The sequence below is a fragment of the Pangasianodon hypophthalmus genome, chromosome 9 (assembly GCF_027358585.1).
Source record: "Pangasianodon hypophthalmus isolate fPanHyp1 chromosome 9, fPanHyp1.pri, whole genome shotgun sequence".
NCBI classification, from domain to species: Eukaryota; Metazoa; Chordata; class Actinopteri; order Siluriformes; family Pangasiidae; genus Pangasianodon; species Pangasianodon hypophthalmus.
Window position 1 is genome coordinate 22,478,882 of NC_069718.1, and position 12,683 is coordinate 22,491,564.

General features: G+C 39.7%; 2 protein-coding genes across 2 annotated transcripts in view; one reads left to right on the forward strand and one right to left on the reverse strand.

Annotated features, from left to right (window-relative positions):
* The window catches only part of rab3il1 (RAB3A interacting protein (rabin3)-like 1), a 21,057-nt gene extending 14,670 nt beyond the window's left edge, over positions 1-6,387 (forward strand). The window contains exon 13 of the mRNA XM_026919323.3: positions 4,789-6,387. The gene's annotated coding sequence lies outside the window, so the exon portion shown is untranslated. The remainder of the gene's footprint in view (positions 1-4,788) is intronic.
* Positions 96-12,583, reverse strand: epx (eosinophil peroxidase). Its single transcript, XM_053236696.1, has 18 exons — positions 11,305-12,583; positions 11,108-11,192; positions 10,972-11,016; positions 10,220-10,304; positions 9,912-10,087; positions 9,644-9,776; positions 8,720-8,849; positions 7,916-8,122; positions 6,419-6,779; positions 5,640-5,800; positions 5,287-5,545; positions 4,833-5,003; positions 4,364-4,601; positions 3,962-4,173; positions 3,225-3,389; positions 3,028-3,108; positions 2,807-2,903; positions 96-2,701 (listed from the first exon to the last, which is right to left on the reverse strand). The coding sequence occupies exons 1-18, from the start codon at positions 11,320-11,322 to the stop codon at positions 2,647-2,649; spliced, it is 2,679 nt and encodes an 892-aa protein (XP_053092671.1). The 5' UTR covers positions 11,323-12,583; the 3' UTR covers positions 96-2,646.
* Between the last annotated feature and the right edge of the window lie 100 nt (positions 12,584-12,683).

Here is a 12,683-nt window from a genome sequence, read left to right on the forward strand (position 1 = left end):
ATGTGTGGTTTGCATTCACTGTAGCAGATATTCATAGGCTCTAGTTATTGAGCAGATTAGGGATGTAACTGTATACAAACACATCATGCACATTGAACAGATACAGTGTGTACTAAACATATATGAATAGGAGGCTTTTTTTTCTCCCCAAAGAAAGCTTGCCAGAAAGGTACACAGATCCAGTGGGATATAACAAAAAAAGTCACAGAAGTTGAAGGTTTTTACTCCAGTGAATGTGAAACTAAATTTGAGGTTATGAACAAACAAAAATAATACTTGCACATGGGAATTAAAAAAAAAAATCTCCCCACTTTGTTTAAATGATGTGTCATTGTATTACATCCCTGGAGTAGATGATCTGTTCACTCAATAGAGGGAATGGGTTACAAAGAGGAAGAAATCCTATTTCACAGCACTGAATTACATTTATCAGATTGAGTGGCTGTAGGGAGAAGCTGACTCCATGGCAGGGTGCCTGTAGGCTATAAATCAGATATGTCTTTTATATGGGATAAGGTAAAGAGGACAACAACAGATTACCAGGGCAGAGGTAAATCTACAACAGAGAACCATGGCAAAGACAGCACTTAAAGTAAAACAGCACACACACTTGCAGTATGTCCATACAAAAAATAATACTGTATGATTGGTTGAGTAAACATGTTGGCCTGTTTTGTTAAGAAGAGATTAATTAGAGTTTAACCAGACATAATATTAAACACGTCATTTCACTGCAGACATTTTACTTGTTAAAACAATAAATAGAAACACAATGACACATATTTGCTTACATATGTAAATGCTAGTTACATATGGACCTGGTTCTATGAACTCCGATAACCACTAGGGGAGATGTGAATCACCTGGATGCTTTCTTTTCCATGTGTGTGTGCATGCTTAGACCTTCCAACAAAGACATGTATTGATGTATGACGGTAATTTCAATAATTACAGCTGTCATTCCCTGAAACCTCATCTAGCCAGCAGTGGTTCGAATTCACAAGGACCCATGTCAGTTATCTGGGGTTCATTGAACCAGGGTTACCTATGTAACTAGCATTCCATTTCACCCCTCCTAATTGCCAGGGCTGGTGTGAAACACCTGGATAATGTATGCCATAAATGTCATGAGGAACAGGACTCAGGACTCTTAGGACTACCCTAAAAGGTGTTCAGAGATGACTAACGCACTCATACCACAAGTGCACCTCAGAGTCCTCTGACCACCAACACATGCAAAACAAGATTATCACCAGATTACACAACTCTCCAACTCTTGTGTATGCAGTTTTCAGAGACATACTGTTCAATTCTGCAACCTTCACAGGCATATTATGGCAGGAAAGAGGGGTCCAACCAATGTGGTAAACACTGGCAGAGCAGTTTCTACTTAAGGGCATACAAGGCCTGTGATCTAGGAGCTCCTGCATTCAGGAGTGCTTACTGGACTCCTGCACAGGCCAGACCCACAGACACAAGTGACCTGGCAAATCTCTTCGTCTATTTGGGATAGCAGATCTGCTTGTGGCGAAAGCTGCCAGGGTGTTCCAACCACTAGCAAAAGCAAATTTTGGAAACAAAGATCTTGGCAGCTGTCTTGGGGCTATGAAGACTCTGACCTAGTTAATTAATGAATCATCTGTAGAGGAGGCAAAATGATGGCGATGAGGCCAGTCATGGGCCAGATCATTTTATCCCAGCGGGCTGCAATGTGTTGACTTGGCACTGTTAAATAAGTCCACCAGCCAGATCTGCACTATCACTTCTGGGAGCAGATGCCACTGCTCTCTTGACAGTACATTTGCTACACCATTGTACAGCCCCAGCAGATCAGGTTCTGTCAGTGATGCTGTCAGAGTGAAGGGCCTACCTTGAGGGGGATTCCATGCTAGTGAATGGAGCTGAGTTGTCTGAGCAATGCAACATGTGGTAATGTGCCAGAACCAGTAAGAAGAAATTAAGAGAACTTAAACTCTAAACCAGGGTCTAAATCTAAGCTGAACACACCCTGTTGACATCGGAATGCCCCACAGTCGTCACAGGTGATGTCTGGTTCAGACCCACATCCATAAGATGCTCAATGCTGAGGCAGTGAGCACATAGTTGGTGCCCATCTTTAGCTTCCCGGAGAACCAGACGCAGGCTCTTGTGGCTAACCGTTGGGTATAGCATGAACTGTGGGAAAAATCCAACTCAAGTAAAGAGAAAGGACAGGTCTGTTTTGAGGAGGGAAAACCAACTTCAATCCTGCAGCTGTGGATTAGCAGAAATTCAGCAAAAAACAGCATGTCGTATGGAAAGGGAGAACCACTCAACCACGCCTGCTAGTCAGCTAATGTGCAATATTCTGTGTAGACAGTGCTGCGTGAGATACTGACCTGGCGGGGAAGAGATGAGGGATAAAAGCTACACAGAGTAAGCTTGTAGAGAGAACTAGCTCTGCTCCAATTATATACAGGTTGAGAAGAATTAAGACATAGACAGCTGCATGACAGTAGTATCTATTGCAAATACTGCCACATGCATCACTATGAATCTTTGGTGAAATACATGCATACATGCACAAGGAGGCATCCAGATGTTTCACATCAACCCTAGTGCTTAGGAGGGGTGAAAATGTACATTGACTAATTTAAAATGGAAATTTCAATGGTTCTTATTACAACATACTCTGCTGTCTCTCCCTTTTCTGATGAAAAACCTACAAGAAACAAACAGAAAAAAAAATCAGAAATTTAATCCCACAGTTTGATATAATGCGGCAGCTAAAGCTTAAACCAAAGCTAAAGGAAAACAAAAACCCCACCTTGTATAGCAACTCACTATTAGGCTCATCACAGCAACACCTCCCACCACTGTCATCACTGCAGCAGCAATGGAGGTGGCAGAAAGTGTAGTGGACTCTGGAAAAAGATGTAAACTAGCTAAATAAAGCTGCATTTCTAAAAAGTATGTACCACCACAACAAGTGTTCCATGTAAAAGCTTTTCTTTTATCCTGTTTTCTTTCATCATAGACAGTGCAAACCTGTGCAAATGAAGGAACCTGGGGTGTTGTGGCACAGCAGGTTTGGTGGACAGACAGGTCCACTGAAGCACTCGTCTATATCTGAGACAAAACCAAAAGATAGTTACCCTTGCATTGTTTTTATGTTTCAGCCAAGTCTCACCTGACTGAACAGCAACTATCAATTTAATGACACATCCTAACATACACAAACAAACCTTGACAGGTGGGTGGGTTTGGAGTCCACAGGCGTGTGTTTGGGTCACAGGTGATGTGGGTAGCTCCATGAAGCAGATAGCCAGAAGGACACTGGTAGAGCACTGCTGAATCACACAGCACAGAGAAACCCACTTTCAGCCGAGGAATGGAGCCACACACTGGGTCTGAAGAAACAACAGAGGGAAAAGTATTCAAGTGCTCAGTGAGTGTGTGTATGTACATATATACATGCCCAAAATGGCAAATATTAAGCTTTTGATCGTCTTAACAACAAAATAATTGGTCAGAAAATGAGCAAGAATTAAGCAAATGCACTCCTGAGAGCTCCTGTGCCACCATTTGCTCGTGTACGTTGCTGCAGTGAACTGTTTGGGGAAAAGCTAGAAACAGGGACATTCACTTATATAGTCTTCTTGTACGCAAAGTAAAATCATGATAATGATTAAAATGCTTGATGTAAAATTCAAACTAACGTGTCTGGGTGTACACAATTTTCCAAAAATATCTTCTGGGATGTTTTTTTTTCTTAAAAGATTAGTCATTATTTGGTTATCTGCCACACCTGATGCAGCCAGTCAAGAGCCACAAGGCTTAAACATCCTGAATCAAAGACTTGTTGTTAATAAAAGCTTAATATTTTGCCATTTTATATATATATAAATATGAGAGACCATTTTGGTATCAATCTGTGACTGTAAATCTCTAAGCATAACAATGAAGAGTCTCTTTCTCCTACCAGTGTCTGGCTCCTTCCATGCAGAGAGATTAAGGTGTGTGATGTTTGTGTGTGTGCAGGGTAGCAGCTTGTCAGGGTGGCGTGTCTGTACAAATGGGTCTGAGGGCACCAGGCAGATGTGCGTGTTATCACAAATGATGCGAGAGAGAGATACCATACGCAGTGAGCGTCTCTGAGCAGGGCTGAACACACCCTCTCGCTCCCACCAGAACCTCAGAGTCAGACAGACAGACATGCTTATTCAATCAGTTTATTTGACTATACTGTACATTTGCCATGCAAATTTTGAACAAGGTCTTTGTTTTTTTTTTTTTTTTTAATTTTTTTAACTCACTCCAGGATTATTTTAGTTGACAGCTAAAACAAAAAAAAAATAGAAATGATCAATGACTACAGGCTCACCTGTCTCCATCTCGGAGTGCGCGAAACTGTTTGGCTATGAGGCAGGATAGCAGAGGTCCAACTCTCCCTCCAGACAGTGCAGGCTCTGAGATTGCACCCACCCATACATCAATGTTCCAGACTGTACCATACAGAGCAAGCAGCTTACGCACCAAGCCTACATTCTCCAGAATTTCTATTAAATCAGATTCATTTGCAGGGACGGAGAGTCCACAAAACTCTCGCCATGCACCATAACCTTCATATAGAGACAAAGGGAAGAAAGAGTGAGAAATAAACATGTCATACTCACTATTTGTTGAGCAAGATGTGTTTTAAAAAAGGGGCCTATATGTATGTATGTGAAAATAACAATAATGATAATAGGCTCAGCAATGATACAGTGTAAAACTTAATCTTAAATGTCTGCTTGAACTTTGCTGTAGTGTGAAAACCACATGTAGAAAAAGAATGAGGGTGAAGACAGTACCAGGCAGGCCATGATCACGGCCCCTCTGCAAGTTTAGAGCCCCGAGGTCCAGCGGCAGCCCACCGTGAGCCTGGAACAGTCTCTCGGTCAACTCCTCCACCATCATCTGCTCAGGAGCCTGGAGTTTGGCTGGGGACAATAACAAACCCCGCAGCACTGGATCTATACCACCTACAGAAACAGAGAATACTAAATATATCACAACACAATATAGCTTTCTGTGGCCAAACAAAAGTTTGGCCATATAGTGTATCTTCTCCATTACTGTATATGTATATTTGCTCCATTTTCACAATATACAGCCATACCATTTTTTTTTGTCTAAACCTTAAACGTTGGAATCAATTACTGTCCTTATGTGTATTAATCTGTACCACACATGACACACAGAGACTAAATTTGTGTGTGTTTGTAAGTATTTTAAGTCAGACTGTGTTTTTTTTTTGTCATGTACCTTCTTCTACCACCCTCCAGGAGGCAAACAGTGAGTGGTGTAAAGGCAGTGGTGGATATTTAGGGTCAAGCTGATATCCAGGTCCGAGTCGGTTCACTATGGGCTGTACAGTCACATGGGCGAAGCGGAAGGCAGCAGTGGAGAAGCTGTTGGTAATGCTGGGGTCGACCTCAGGGTCATAACCCTGATAGGGGGGCATGAGTTCAGCATATGCTCTGTGCCCCAGGACATGTGGCAAGTAGTGATCCCACGTCAGGACCTGCGATGGCAGTGAATAGAAATTCCCAGTTCTCAGCCAGATTGCACTCAAATCTAACACAAATTTGGTGTAATTACATATATTTTTCTTGAACCTGATGGACAGCTCCAAGGATTTTCCTGGCCTCTTGGTACAGTGTATCTGGGCTCCAGTGGGGATTGAGCATATGTAGCTCCTTGGCTAATCGATTATGCTCTCTCAGAAACAGTGTGTGGAGAGCAATCATCCCCAAGTGTTCATTAGCCCGAGAATCACCTGAAGGACACACACCAGAGGAGGACACAGCGATGTAAAGCATGTTTGCCAATGATGCGCCCAACTGATAATATACCAAATTAAGCACTGATGTAAATGTTTAGTAATAGGTCACAGATCTAACTGCTTGCTATGCAGTAAGTGGACCAGTACTAGGTTTTTATTCAAAGTCCCCTTGCAGAAACGGTCATCTCTTATCTTTGTACTTTGCTCACTTATCCCAGTGAGGACAAAGACGTTACTGAGGATCTAGACATCTCAGTAACATCTGGACGCTGAAAGAAGACTGTCAGAAATAATAAATTAAAAAATCAATCTTGATATGACCATTACAGACTTAAAATGGACTAATTTTAGTCAGTCCTAAATATGGATGTCCATGGCCATCTCCGGTCACTTGGTTGGTTTAGAATGAATTTTAGAAATCTACACATTTATAGTCCTGTATCTGAGTGTACTGACTCAATCAAAACATGATTTTAATGAGCTGTGCAAAGAAACATACAAACTTTTTTTTTTTAAATTAAGAACCACTTTTATCATGATTAATGACAACAGCATATCTATTAAAAAAGGGAGCTCAAAAATGCTCACAAATTCCTGTCCACAGTGACCAACCTGCCAGATAGCAGAAGGTCAAGTTGCCCATAGACGTTGTGTTCTTTCCTGTATTGGAGTCTTGTCGTGGTGCACATGGGTCCAGTTGGGTGTGTGTGCGGGGCAGGTAGGGCAAGTAGGCGAGCCCCTGGTCTGAGTGCAGCTGGTTGTGTCTGAGTAGGCCAAGAGGAGAGGACAGATTACGCAGAGAGCGAGCGAGCTCGTCTGAACTGCCGTACACCATACTGGCATCTACGAAGGCCGTGATGGCATTCAGCTGCTCTCGGTGACGGCAAACGACAGAGGCATCTACACAGCTGGGAGCCGAGCGGAAAAATGGCATGCAGCTCTGAACACCACGGCGAGGGTCCGAGAGAGGGATCTGAGTGAGAGATAGAAAGAGCGAGAGAAGAGGAAGTGCAAGACAGAAAGATGAAGATTTTATTATTGCCTATTTAAAGCAATGTGCATATACAGTAGGGTCTAAAACACTTAACACTTCTAAATACATCTTTCAAAAAACTAGCACAAATTTTACTCAGTTGATAGATATTCCAGATTATGATACAAATTTATAGTGTTTATTTGTTTCAGAAATTCTTGCATAAAAGTGAACTGTATTATAACTCTGTTCACAAATTGTTTGCTTCATTTTTTGCAATTGTTTTGACACACACATATATGTGGTGGCATAGAAAACCCTTCAGATGTTGCTGTAGCTGAATTCCAACAAACAATGAAAAATTGGGTTTGGGCCAAAATTGGGATTTTCTGCCTTTAGCATACTTTGGTTTTGAAACCACAAATATATTTCACCAAATCCATAGGGAAATGTTTTTATTTATTTTTAATCTTTCATAGGCTATCATCCTGTAAAGATCATGGTGGGTAAGGAACCAATTGGTGGTAAAAACAGTCAGTCTGCCTAAAAGATGTCGAAAATTTTGCCTGCTATGTGTGAGTTCCTCCCACAGTAGTTATCAGGCTTTGATCAGGTTGTTGGATTTCTAGATGCCGTAGCGAACGGATATTTGTGATCAGATATCAGCTGTCAAAAATATCTGGTGCTCTTGTGCTGCTGTGAGAATGACATCTTTAAATGCAATTTCCTACTTTCACTTTTGGAGGTAACCAGACTTTAAAATTCAACATTAAAATGCTTTAACTTCTTGTTGAGATACATGCAAAAGAGAAACCTATTTCAATTCAGCATAGCCTGTAGTTTTGAAAAATATATATATAGCAGAAATTTCAAAACGTTTTTTTCAAGACTAGGACAAAAAATATTTTGTTTCAAAAAAATCTTTCTAAAGCTGTTATTTTTTTTTGTTGACTGCTTTTATCTAATGTTGTCTCAGTGGTATTGTCCTCTGTTGCTATGCAATTGCTTTCCGCAAATAAGAACAACAAGCGATATTAGTGAAGAATTATCAGTCTATATAAAATATAGAACAAATTGTGCAATGTACCATACTGTATGTCTATTTTGTGTGTGTGTGTGTGTGTGTGTGTGTGCACCTGTATGGGGAAACATGGTGTGTCTCTGCCGCAGGTACGGATGCAGTCTGCACCGGTCCTGAACGAGGCCGTGCTGGGGCTCTGGGGGGTCAGTGACAGATCGTGGTCAATCCACTGCCCCCACTCAACCAGCAGGTGAGATAGAGACAAATCCAAAGAGATCTTCTCGTTCTGGGTGTACAACACCTCCTGGGACACTACACGAACCTACACAGAAACCATCACAACCAAACAGTTCAGTGCTTATAAAATAACTTGTAGACTATTCATTAATAATGAATATATAATAATGATACATTAATAAACATTAATAATTATAAACATGAAACATTAATAATGATAATGATAGTTAAAATAATTTGTATGAGTTAAATAGATTACGTCTCTTTTGTTTGCTTTCTATAAATAAATAAATAAATAAATACAATTATTAATACACATTAATATTTTACATAATATCATGCCACATGTCCCAGGAAGGTGCTTACCAAAAATACATATTAAGGGAGAAATGAGGGTCTAAATCACAAATTGTTCATTCAGATTAACAATCCCCATTACAATCCTATAATCAAAGATTTAGAAAACATTTTAAAAAAGATCACATTTTTGCTGTTTTGTCATTAATCCATGTACAGTGATGCATGTAATGTCTTCACATTACATGTTTTTAGACCCTGGAACTCAGTTCAAAGGTTTATTGTGCATTATAAATAATTTGATCAGAAAAATAGGAAAATAGTACTACACTCTATATGCATATATACAACTGTGCAGTCTATATATTAATAATACAAGTCTTACTGGAGGCAGTGTAAAGTTACTGTAGGTGTGTTGGGGGTTCCAGCCTCTGGGTGTGCCGTGAAAATCTTCATACGCTGGTGGAAGCCATCGAGCATACGGAGTATTAGCAGCCCCCAGCAGTGGATTCTGTCTGCAGAAAAGTCAAAACTATGCCTTTTAACCTGCAGTAAAGGCCCATCACACAACTGATGTTAAAGATGTCTCTGTGTTTAAACTACAACTGCATATACACTCACTGGCCACTTTAAAAGGAACACCTATTTTAATCTGAGCCTACAGAGGGCACATGCTCACTGAAAGTTATGCTTTTTCTGTAAACCGCCCAGTTTCTGTGAGTCTGTGCCCACTATAGCCTCAGATTCCTGTTCTTGGCTGACAGGACTGGAACTTGAAGTGGTCTTCTGCTGTTGCACTGTATCGCATCCATCTAAAGGTTCGGCATGTTGTGTGTTCTGAGATTCAATGTTCTGTGGTTAGTTGAGTTACCATAGACTTCCTGTCAGCTTGAACTAATCTGACCTCTTTCATCTACAAGCTGTTTCCACCCACAGAACTGCCGCTCACTAGATGTTGTTTTGTTTATCACATCATTCTCTGTAAATTCTAGAGACTGTTGTGCATGAAAATTCTAGGAGATCAACAGTTTCTGTAATACTCAAACCAGCCCAACTGGCACCAGCAACCATGCCAAAAATGTCAAGGTCACTGAGATCACATTTTGTCCCCATCTCTGATGTCTGATGTGAACATTAACTGAAGCTCTTGACCTGTATCTGTATGATTGTATGCTGCCACACGATTAGCTGATAAGATAACTGCATGACTAAGCAGGTGTACAGGTTCCTATTAAAGTGAGTGAGCCGGTGAGTGCATAGCTGTTATTGCTGTTTTTTTGTCTTTGGTGCTGTAATATTCAGTGAGTACTTGTTATTGCAATGGCCTGTGATGGTGCGGTAGCGCTCTGAAAGGCAGTCGCCTTTGCACACAGGTCTCTTGATCTCTGCCGAACATCCTGTAGCTTCCAGCAAAGTCTCCACGTCGTTCATGCTCAACAGCTCTAAGACACACACACATACACACACACACACACACACACACACAGACGCCATGATGGACTCACATGATGGACTGATGTTTGTAGAATCTAAGACGATTAGGCTGAACCTCTGTGTACTTGTGTTAAAGTCTATACCAGTATGTTTAGGCTGAGCCATAGTGTGTGTGTACACCATCTCTCTGATGACTTCCACCGTGTTGTCCAGCAGCTCTGCAGCTCTGATATGTGCTCTGGTACCAGTGCCGACCTGTTTAAACTGAGCCAGCAGGTCACTTGGACGAAAAGATCCTTCTTTTACGGACATCTTCACTCTGAGAGACAGACTTAGTGAATCAGCAAAGCAACACATCATAGTCTAACATTTTACACATTATAATCTATTCCACTTAAACAATAATTAAACACAAGCTCATTTATACTGTACTGTCTCTTCTGTAACTGACCTCTCATTAGTCCGTGCATAAGCAGCATCTGTTAGCTCTCTGGCTCTCCTCAAAGCCTCCTGGATGAAGGTGGAGCCCACATACACTGCACACATATCTGCTGTTTACATACTCTTAACACAGGTTTTACATAATTCAATACATATTTCTGGTAACATAATTAAATTCATACTTTTGCCTCAACAATTTTCTTGTAACCAGAGGTATAAGCATGTTTGGCCAATAAAAATTAAATAATCTTATACCATTCTGACACTGCAAAAATGTTATCTTAGCGAGTGAAAATGTCTTGAATATCGTCAAATTTATTTGGCATTTCCTATTATAGCATTACCATAAACAAAATATAAGATTATTATACATTCTATATATTATACATTCTAGACATTTTTACTAATTACAAGTTTTAAATTTTCTTATTCTATGGGCAGATCATTTTGCTTCTTTCTAGAAATAAATGCTGAAAATTAACCAAATTATCTACTAATAGAAGACTATTTAAAGCTTGAAATTTTTTGTACTGTAATCTTATAATACTACACTTATAGTACTTATAGTACTACATAAATCTGAATATATTCAAGATATTTTCCCTTGATAAGATGACATTTTTTGCAGTGCATGAAGTCTAAACTTAATTCCAATTTAATGCTTTTCTATCATGTCATATTCAATTTCTGTTCGGTCAGCGCAGCCAATAACATGAAGTGCACTCATGCATTTTCAAAACTATTTTCAAACAATTCAGTTACCTTGAGTAGAATTGCTCTCCAGAATTGACTGAATTGACTTCACTCCTGAATCACATCAGTGTGTATTTGGTAAGTTTCAATACTTAAACAATAAACACTAATTTCAGATTCAGTAAAAGGAACCAACATTTACCACCTGTTATGTTTTTGCCAGGAAACTGAGATGCAAACACAGGCAGTAAAGACATCATGAGTGTCAGAACTGAGGAAGAGACAGGCATCTACAACAGCAACAACAAAATTCACTTTCATGAATTGATAGCTTTTAACATTTTTTAGATTTTGAACTATATATATACACCTTCATTACAATACAGTGTAATTAACACTTACCATATGAACAACCTCCATTTGTAGTGCTGAACAACTGAGACTATAACACTTTATGCTTCAGTCTGAATGATCAAGATTGCAGTGTGTTTACAGTGTGTTAGGATAAACCATACTCGCAAAGTACCAAAATGGATAATATCCCGTATGTGAATGGGTTACCCTCTAAAATAATTGGTCATCGCCAAGGTTGTGACTTTTATACGCTGGCTAGAGCTGATCCGGTATGTGCAGAATTCTCTTATCTGTGTGCATGGTGACAACTATCCCACATCAAACAATACCGAACCCGCATACAGACACACACACACGCCTAACTCTATGTTAATTATGCCAAAAAATCAAACACGTTTCCTCAAATCAAATATGTTTTTTAAATTAGGTTAGCTGATACATCTCCTCTGCGAGTGCTCTGTTTTAACTAGAGGCATCACTAAGCCTTTTATGCATATACAGTGTTTTGGGATGACTACAGGTGAATTCAAGTAAACTGGTGATCTGGAACAAGACCATTGTAAAGTAACATCAGCTTTCACACATGTAAGGAATACTGAATAAACACTTCCCTGTAGGTTCTGCATGTCATCGAGGCATGCATTTATTTAAAACATATAGATTAGTTGGCTTGACATCCTTGACTCAAATGGAGTCATTCAGCTAGAACAATAAAAACCTTAAAAGAAGCACCAAACTAGAACTCCCTCCCTGACGTCATTTGCAGTCCTCACTTTCCAATTTGAAGCCTTTCTCTTATCAGTACTGTAGAGGCTTCTCTGTTTTCTCTCTTCCAATCCTCTCACTGTCAGTACTCTCTTCTCCAGGTGTGCGAGCGCTCAATCTGATTGAAGCTGTGCCAGGGAGAATAGTCATCAACAAGAAGAGATACTTGTGAGGAAAGAGAATGCAGGGAAGGTGACAATTCATTGATTATTAGTTCATTACTTAATAACAATTTGTGAATGATCAGAATTCAACAGGGCCACCTCTTACAATAGGCAATATTGAATCCTCATACTGTATGTGTGTTCATTTCCTCACCCTTTCCTTTTGCCTCCTAGAGATCTTTTTCACAGTGACAGCTCAAGACACCTGCCTGAAAAAATGCAATCTGGAAAAATACCTACTCTTCTGTCATTTTTCTTCTTCTTCAAAAAAAAAAAAGGAGATAGTATTAATAGAGGAATGGCCCATTACTATGTACATAAAGCATTACTAGTAATTATTTTGATAGTTACTGCCAAAGAAACATCTTTTATTTTAGGCAGAAAAAGTACCGTGTGAGTTTTTTTTGTCTTGATTGAGTCCATTGAATTATTACTGATAAATAATTCATTATGTAAATAGATGAATTTGTTTCCCAAATATTCATCAGTGGATGTGAA

Excerpts from the sequence above, each read along its gene's own strand:
- epx (XM_053236696.1), bottom strand. Across the intron at positions 9,777-9,911 it reads GGCTCAGCCTAAACATACTG|AGCTGTTGAGCATGAACGAC; the intron begins GTATAGACTTTA and ends TGTGTGTCTTAG. Across the intron at positions 5,546-5,639 it reads TCCTTGGAGCTGTCCATCAG|GTCCTGACGTGGGATCACTA; the intron begins GTTCAAGAAAAA and ends CTGCCATCGCAG.